Genomic DNA, 8,858 nt, shown 5'->3' with positions numbered 1-8,858 from the left:
CAAAGGCGGCTAAATCCAGCCATGAAGGAGGTGGTGTAGAAAGAGGTCACTAAGTTACTAGAGGCTGGGATTATTTATCCTATTTCTGATAGCCTCTGGGTGAGCCCTGTCCAAGTTGTTCCCAAGAAGGCAGGAATGATAGTGTTCATAATAAAAAGAATGAACTAGTTCCTACAAGAACAGTTACAGGGTGGCGTATGTGTATTAACTACAGAAGGCTCAATACATCCACCAGAAAGGATCATTTTCCTTTACCATTCATAGACCAGATGCTAGAGAGACTAGCAGTTCATGAATACTACTGCTTTTTGGATGGCTATTCAGGACAACCAAATTGCAGTAGATCTTCAGGATCAAGAGAAAACAGCATTCACATGTCCATCTGGAGTATTTGCCTACAAAAGGATGCCATTTGGTTTGTGCAATGCACCTGCAACCTTTCAGAGATGCATGCTCTCTATCTTCTCTGATATGGTAGAGAAATTTCTGGAAGTCTTCATAGATGACTTCTCAGTATTTGGAGACTCGTTCAGCTCCTGTCTTGACCATCTAGCACTTGTTCTGAAAAGGTGCCAAGAGACTAACCTGGTTTTAAACTGGGAAAAATGTCACTTTATGGTGACTGAAGGAATTGTCCTTGGGCACAAAATTTTGAACAAGGGAATAATGGTGGATCAGGCTAAGGTAGAGGTAATTGAAAAATTACCACCACTTGCCAATGTTAAGGCAATCAGAAGCTTTCTAGGGCATGCAGGATTCTATAGGAGGTTTATAAAGGATTTTTCGAAAATTGCAAAACCTCTGTGAAATCTGCTAGCCGTGGACACACTATTTTTCTTTGACACAGAGTGTTTGCAGGCCTTTGAGACCCTGAAAGCTAAGCTGGTCACAGCACAAGTCATTTCTGCACTAGACTAGACTTTACCATTCGAACTAATGTCTGATGCCAGTGACCATACCATTGGTGCAGTATTAGGACAGAGGCATGACAAGCTTCTGCGTGTCATTTATTATGATAGTCGTGTTTTAAATGACGCGCAGAAGAATTACACAACCACAGAGAAGGAGTTTCTTGCAGTTGTTTATGCCATTGACAAGTTCAGATCTTATTTAGTAGGATCAAAAGTGATTGTGTACACTGACCATGTTGCTCTAAAATATCTCCTCACAAAGATGGATTCAAAACCCAGACTCATAAGATGCGTGTTGGTTCTGCAAGAGTTTGATATAGAAATAAGAGACAGAAAAGGAACAGAGAACCAAGTAGCTGACCACCTGTCCCGAATAGAACCAGTAGCAGGAGCATCCCTCCCTCCTACTGAGATCTCTGAAACCTTTCTGAATGAGCAATTGTTTTCCATTCAGGAAGCACCATGGTTTGCAGACATTGCAAACTATAAAGCTGTGAGATTCATACCCAAAGAGTGTAGTAGGCAGCAACCAAAAAAATTGGTTTCTGATGCAAAGTACTACTTGTGGGATGAACCATATCTCTTTAAGAGGTGTGTTGACAGAATAATCCATAGATGTGTACCTAGAGAAGAGGCACAGAAGATCCTATGGCACTGCCATGGATCACAATATGGAGGACATTTTGGAGGTGAGCGAACAGCCACAAGGGTTCTCCAATGTGGCTTCTACTGGCCTACTCTCTATAGACACTTCTGAGAGTTTGTACGTAACTGTGACAGTTGCCAGAGAGCTGGTAATCTGCCTCACGGTTATGCCATGCCTCAGCAAGGGATCTTAGACACTAAGTTATTTGATGTATGGGGTATTGACTTCATGGGACCTTTCCCACCATCATATTCAAACACTTATATTATGGTGGCAGTGGACTATGTATCTAAATGGGTAAAGGCAATTGCAACACCCACCAATGATACTAAGACAGTGTTGAAATTCCTCTAGAAGCATATCTTCATCAGGTTTGGTGTCCCTAGAGTACTAATCAGTGATGGAGGCACTCAATTCTGCAATAAACAGCTTGACTATGCTCTGATCCGATATGGCACTACAAGAAAATAAGCTTTTTGCTACACTTTTAAAGCGTGGCAAAAAGTCAAAAAAAGCGTAGCGATAGCTTTTTGCCATGCTTTTTGAGCTACCGGCACGCTTTTGAAAGGGTCACAACTGCAAGGGTGCCGGTTGCTTTATCGCCACGCTTTTGGTGACCTACAGCCACGCTTTTTTTGTCGCCACGCTTTTATCTATTGCCACGCTTCCATGTGATAGATATGGCTACGCTTTTAAAGCATGCCAATAGGGATATGGCTATACTTTTAAAGCGTGCCAACAGCAAGAGATAACGCTACGCTTTTAAAGCGTGCCAATAGCTAGAGATATCACTACGCTTTTAAAGCGTGCCAATAATGAGAGATATCGCTACATTTTTTAAGCATAGCTGTTGATAACTGCGGTACAATATGGCTATGCTTTTAAAGCGTAGCTATAAGTTTATTCAGGTTCTGTTGTTTCTTTTTAATCTTCATAATAAAATCTTACAAAATTCATAGATAAGTGTAAAATTTAAACAATGACTAAGTCACTGGTCAAGAAACAACAATTGTCAATCAATTTGTTTGAAGCCTTTTCTACAAGTTTCAAAGATCAAAAGATGAATAGTTGTGAACATTGCATTAAATGAGTTACAGGAAGAGTATTTGTGCATATTATGGTAGTACCATGCTAAGCTAAAAAGCACAATGCATCAATTTGAAAGAGCCACAATAAGAAACTAAGATTGCATCAGGAAATCAATGGTACATTATTTACATTGACGTGAAACTGAACAACAATAAGGGGCATTTCCCCCTTTGACCACAATTCCAAGTTCATCACTTGAAGCAGCTAAGGATCTGCTTTACCAGCAACATGTTCATCACTTGAATCATATTGATCTTCACTTATTTCCTCATCATCACTTGATTTCTCTTCTGGTGCAGCTCTTACATCTTTAGCTTTAGCATACTTCTCACAGTACTCTAAACAATTCAAGCACACTGTTAAATTAAGAACTTTATTGATTCTAAAGTTAAAGACCATTAAATTATGCATAAATTAGTCAAATGAAGAACTCAAGCCTAGAAAAGGAAATCCAAGTGATAGTGGCTTCAAGTAATAGATAAACATAGACAACAGCAGCTGTATAAAAGAATTCATAACTATGGCTTACCCTACTTATGTGCTTTCTCTTGTACTAATTATATCAATGAGTGAAGCTAGTGGGCATTTCATTTTTCTTGCTTGAATGGAAAATTTCTGCAGAAAATATTCAGATAATGTAAATGACACCACATTGACAGATCCATTTAAATGTTAGATATAAACCAAAAATTAGGAAAGAACAAACAGATGGTGAACCCCTTATAGGGTTGTGTGTAAGTGTGTAAGTGTGTAAGTGTGTAAGTGTGTAGTGTGAGTGAGTTGTTGTAAATTTGTAATATGAACCAAAAGAAAAAAGGTGAGAAAGGGACAAACATCACAAAAACATGATGTTGAAAGGTTCTACCCAAATTAAAAACTAAAAAATTGCAGCTAACCAAGTTATGGAGACACAACACAATATAAAAGAAACTTGGTCACCCAAAATAGCAGGATAAAAGCATATTCTCCCATGCAAAAAAATAACATTATGCTACCGTACAAGCAGATGGATACTTAACACTACGTTCCAATAAAGGAACCATACGTATATAAATCTGTATGATGTTTTTGTAAATTCAATAAACATACGTCCTATTTGAGGCGGATTAAATTTCTTGTAACACATCCATCTGTTGATTTTTATTACTATTTGAGGTAATGCACTTACCACAATAAGCTTCCCTGCATTCTCAGGTCTCTTTCCAACCTTTATTGCAGCTGCTGCTGCAGCAGCTCCAGAAGAAATCCCCACCTGCATTCCAATTGAAGTGAGCATGAAAGTTTTAAAGTATAACATCAATGGATCTTGCTCTTCTTCATTTTGGGCCAGAAAATTACTGGGGTGTTATAAGATTTAAAGAGTTAGCTTTGACAAGCACTCCAAAGAAGATTCAATTTTATGTCCACATAATAGGACTCTTCATGCACATGATACAACTAAATTAACACAGTAACTATGTCAAATTCCATTATCTTGCATGTACAAATGCTAAGTCAATTGAAATATTTTACCAAGTGATCAAATTTGGAGAAAAGACAGATTTAAACCTGGTTGAAATGCTGTTGCAATTTCTCATTAGTCAAATTGATACAGAATTGCTCAAAACTGCATAAGAACAATTAGTAGAGTGTAATTTTTTTTAAGTAAAAAGTTAATATGAATCCACACATAAGAAATTAAGAACTTGATCAAGTTTCACATCATTATCCACACACACAGAGCATCTAGGTTCCTTAGTTAGTTAAGCACCTGTTCATCTTGAAACTTTCAAATCTGTATATATCTAAGACTCCGATTAAGTTCTTTGAATTTGGATCTTTCCCAATAGAATTGTTAACCTTGTCCACAATCCTGGAACAAGAGATATTTGTATGAGTTCAATAAAAAAAGGTGAGGCATATCTCCTAAAAGAAAGAACATATAACAGAGAGAAATGACCAGTCAAAAAGCCTTGAATAAATAATTTTAGCTAAAGCATCACTACTGAGACTTGCAGTAACGGGATCAAGTGACTTTGTTATTTTATATCCGCGAGTGACCATAGCACATTTGCAAAATGAATTCTCAAGAGATTTCTCGTCACACCTATGCATATAAATACGAGTATCTTATCTATTAGCTTTGTATTTAATTAAAAAATTTGTACTTTTCCCAATTTGTACCTTTCAACTATTACTAGTATTGTCTATTGTGTCTAAACCTGTAATACATATCTGGATAAGAATTCACAGTAAAGCATCTAGCCCAAGTCTCAGTTAGTTGTCTACTTTAGTTTTTCACAAAATGAAACTGATATAAATGAAAAAGGATTAAGAACCCCCAATCCCCCAGAATCAAGGATCGTTAATGCAAAACTTAAATCAAATAGCAAGGACAATTAGCATCTCAACACATTCACAATTTAGTCTCCAAAAAAAGTTTGACAATAAAACAGTAAGTTAATAAACTAGAGATAACCATCAATATTAAAGAAGTCATGCCTTAGCTAAAGAAAGTAGAAGTGATGCATCTTCGGATTCTTCACCATCCAAATTCTGGGTCCCTTAATCACACAAATTAAATCAAATTAATCCCCAATTATTCACCATATTAAACTCCACACAAATTGAAACAAGTAATAACTATATACTAATTACTTTTTCCATTCTCTTTTAATTATCTGTCACTCTAAATATGTTAATTCCATGATATATCCAATTGCTATAATAACTAATAATAAAACAGAACAGATACAATCTTTGCTATAGTAAGAGATTTGAAATGTTGAACATGGTTACCTTTAGCCTCTCAACTTCCACTGTTAGTGCATCAATCTTTGCAGTGTCTTCAACAATAATCTCCTTTTCTTAGATAACTAGAATTGCTTCGATGGTAACCTTCTCTACATTCTCTCGCTCCTTGACAAGCAGAGCATTAGTTTCATCAAGTTTACCCTGTAGAACATTGGTTTCATCAAGTTTACCCTGCATCTCCTGTAATGAATTCTGCAGTTTTGATATCTCTTATGCTTTGGACTCTTCGAGGTTGGTCTGCAGAATTCAACATAGTTTTCTTCTAGAGTTACAGTATGCATGATTTTGTAAAGATATCAAAATAACATAGTCCACCAACTTATATCTAACAGCAAAACGAACAACACTCTCACCCGCGAACTTTTTTCTAGTTGGAGACGCCAGGTGAGTTCCTCCACCGTTTCTTAAAGTTCGTCCTTTGCTTCTTGAAGTGCACCAGTTTCCCTTGCAGCCTAATCATGCAAATCAAAAGATATGTCAGAGTAGGGAAAAAAAAGATAAGACATAAAAAATCAATCAAGAGATTTTTCATGAGAACTCATCTTACTGAACCAGAAAAGAATCAACCTAGAACTTGGATTTCCTTGGATTTCCTGAGAACTACAAAAAATTCAACAATAAAACATAAATTCAGATAGCACATAACATTCAATGAAAACTAGTAGACCCATTTTGAACATGCGATTAGTAAAATTTTGTAAGATGGTTTCAGTTAAATGATGATTGAAGATTTACTGAAAAAGCACGAAGATTTACTCAACAGCTGTGATGGCGACAACACTGATGGCTCCCTCTCGCGTGTCCCCCTCCTCCGCGACGGCAACGGTTCTCGCGGCTCCTTCATCGGCAACCAGGAAGCACGACGGTGACTGGTGCGACGGGAGCAGCTCCTCTTTCCCCTCCTCGGCGACGGCGAAGAGCGAAGCTACTCCAGCGGCTGCGACGCGTTTGGTGATGGTACCTCCTCTCTCATCGTTGCACACACTCTCTCTCAGGTTTGACTCGACAGCGGCGGCGGGCTGGTCTTCAACGGAGCTGGCAGCAAGGCGGCGTCTCCTTCGTCGAGCTCTCCTCTTCGGTGTGGGTGAGGTGGTGCGTGTGTGTATTGTGTTGTGTGCGCTGGAGATGGGAAAAGGGGGAGTGGGGCTACGGCGCTATTATAAGGGGAAAGGAGGGGAGTGTGGTGGGTGTTAGGTTAGTATGCCGGAACAGGGAGCACCGGTTATGTTCTCCGGATTGCTGGGGTCACAGAGAACTGGTTTCTTCGAAGAGTTTAGGGTTCTTTGGAAGAGTTTTTCATTTTAAGGTGAATACAAACGGTTGGAAGAGTTTTAGGATAGGAAAGAGGTAGAGTTTCAAATGTGGTGTGTAATGTAATTAATTAATTATAACCATTTTGAAAAAAATAATTTTAATTTTTTTGGCCACGCTTTTGAAGTATGCCAAAAGAGTTGTAGAAAACGACCACGCTTTTAAAATGTCATTATAACGAAACTTTATCGCCACGCTTTAAAAGCGTGCCTGTTTCTCTCTATGACTACGCTTTTTAAGCGTGGCGAAAAAAGTGTGGCCAAATCTCAAATCAATCGTCACCCTCATAAAAGTGTGGCTGTATAGCCTTTTTGCTACGCTTTTCAAGGGTAGCAAAAATAAAAGTGGCCAAATCTCTAATCTATCGCCACCCTCGTAAAAGCGTGGCCATTGACCACTTTTGGCCACGCTTTTAAAGCGTAGCAAGAAAAAAGCATGGCCATATGCCTTTTTTCTTGTAGTGTGGAATTAACCACAAAAGTGGCAACTCCATATCATCCACAGACAAATGGGCAGGCTGAAGTTTCAAATAGAGAACTAAAACGAATCCTGGAACGAACTTTAAGTACCCGTAGAAGGGATTGGGCAAGAAGTCTGGATGATGCTCTGTGGGCATACAAAACTGCATTCAAGACTCCTATAAGGACCTCTCCATACCAGCTTGTGTATAAAAAAGCTTGTCATCTGCCAGTGGAACTGGAACACAAGGCCTACTAGGCGACCAAGTTCCTAAACCTTGATGCTAAGGTAGCTGGAGAGAAGAGATTACTCCAGTTGAATGAGCTAGAGGAGTTCAGACTCAATGCTTTGAAAATGCTAAAATTTACAAGGAGAAAGCAAAAAGGTGGCATGACAGAAAGCTGCCATCTAGAGTCTTTGAGCTAGGACAGAAGGTTCTGGTATTTAACTCTAGGCTCAGATTGTTCCCTGGAAAACTGAAATCCCGGTGGAAGGGACCATATGTGATTACAAGTGTGTCACCATATGGATATGTAGAGCTTCAGGATATTGACTCTGACAAAAAGTTCATTGTTAATTGGCAGAGAGTCAAACATTATCTTGAAGGCAATGTTGAGCAAGAATGCTCAAAACTGAGACTAGATTAAAGCTCAGTAAACTCCAGCTAAAGACAGTAAAGAAGCGCTTGCTGGGAGGCAACCCAGCCATATGCAGAAATCAGATGTTTTGAGTTTATTTAATTTTGTTATTCATGTTTGATAATACATTTCAGTAAATAATTCAAAAAATGAAAGTTCAGAACATAAAGCAGAGGAATCACAGAGAAAAAGAGCTCACTAGCGTTAAAACGCCAGAATGGCTATCATTCTGAGCGTTTAAGGCCAGTAAAGGTACCATTCTGGGCGTTAAACGCCAGAAACAGCAGCATCCTGGGCATTCACAAAAATGCCTAGTGACAAAGGATTTCTGGCATTTAACGCCTAGACAGGGTATTCTAGAAGTTTAACGCCAGAACAGCAAGGGGGAGGAAATTTTATTTCCAATTCAGTTTTTTTTTTTCAAATTTTCATGTTTTAATTCATAATTTTCTGCATAAACATGTTTCAAATATTCATCTTCCAATTTCCATTTTCAAAAAAAAAATATTAAGATCTTATAAATTCTTCTTAATTCTTTTTCAAAACATATTTAAAACTCATTTATCTCTCCAATTTCTTTCCAAATCTTTTTAATTCATCCATATCATCTTTTATTCTTAATTGCATCAACAAAAATTCAGATTTCACCTCCTCATATCTTTTTCAAATCTTTTAAATTTTAAAATTTTATCTTTTTCACATCATGTTTATCTTTTTTTCAATCATATCTTTCTATCTTTTCTTCTCTAAAAATTTGAACCCACCCCCTCCCTTTTAAATACACATTCGGCCAACCCCCTTAACCCATTATTCGAATCTTTTTCTCCTTCTATTCCTCTTCTTTCTTCTCTTTTGCTTGAGGACAAGCAAACCTTTAAGTTTGGTGTGATTTTCTGTGATCACTGAGCTAACACAAATCGAGATCATGGCCCCTAAAGGAAAATAAACCACTCCAAGAGGCAAGAAAGAAAACAATCCAAAACCTTGGATACATGAGAGGTTCTGCACCAA

General features: G+C 37.9%; 1 protein-coding gene across 7 annotated transcripts; it reads right to left on the bottom strand.

The window, feature by feature from the left end:
• Window positions 1–2,601: 2,601 nt before the first annotated feature.
• LOC112805529 (cysteine synthase, mitochondrial) lies at window positions 2,602–6,796 on the bottom strand. Of its 7 annotated transcripts, none has more exons than XM_072196965.1 (10): window positions 6,196–6,796; window positions 6,007–6,039; window positions 5,793–5,891; window positions 5,425–5,676; window positions 5,128–5,189; window positions 4,397–4,498; window positions 4,195–4,252; window positions 3,815–3,898; window positions 3,176–3,261; window positions 2,602–2,984 (listed from the first exon to the last, which is right to left on the bottom strand). In XM_072196965.1, the coding sequence occupies exons 6-9, from the start codon at window positions 4,402–4,404 to the stop codon at window positions 3,181–3,183; spliced, it is 231 nt and encodes a 76-aa protein (XP_072053066.1). In that variant the 5' UTR covers window positions 4,405–4,498; window positions 5,128–5,189; window positions 5,425–5,676; window positions 5,793–5,891; window positions 6,007–6,039; window positions 6,196–6,796; the 3' UTR covers window positions 2,602–2,984; window positions 3,176–3,180. The 7 variants fall into 7 exon arrangements, 6 of the variants coding, with proteins under 6 accessions (XP_072053066.1, XP_072053065.1, XP_072053064.1 ...); XM_072196964.1 differs by having other exon boundaries at window positions 6,201–6,777; XM_072196963.1 differs by having other exon boundaries at window positions 5,987–6,039; window positions 6,196–6,742.
• Between the last annotated feature and the right edge of the window lie 2,062 nt (window positions 6,797–8,858).

This window comes from Arachis hypogaea, chromosome 6 (assembly GCF_003086295.3).
Source record: "Arachis hypogaea cultivar Tifrunner chromosome 6, arahy.Tifrunner.gnm2.J5K5, whole genome shotgun sequence".
Classification (NCBI taxonomy): Eukaryota; Viridiplantae; Streptophyta; class Magnoliopsida; order Fabales; family Fabaceae; genus Arachis; species Arachis hypogaea.
Note: the sequence above shows the minus strand (reverse complement) of the source record. Positions and strands in the feature narration are given on the sequence as shown.

Bases quoted from the DNA above. Each gene is read 5' to 3' on its own strand.
- LOC112805529 (XM_072196965.1), bottom strand. The intron at 3,899-4,194 runs GTTTAAATCTGT...ATTGGAATGCAG, and splicing joins TGCAACAGCATTTCAACCAG to GTGGGGATTTCTTCTGGAGC. The intron at 3,262-3,814 runs GTAAGTGCATTA...TATTTTCTGCAG, and splicing joins ATGCAGGGAAGCTTATTGTG to AAATTTTCCATTCAAGCAAG.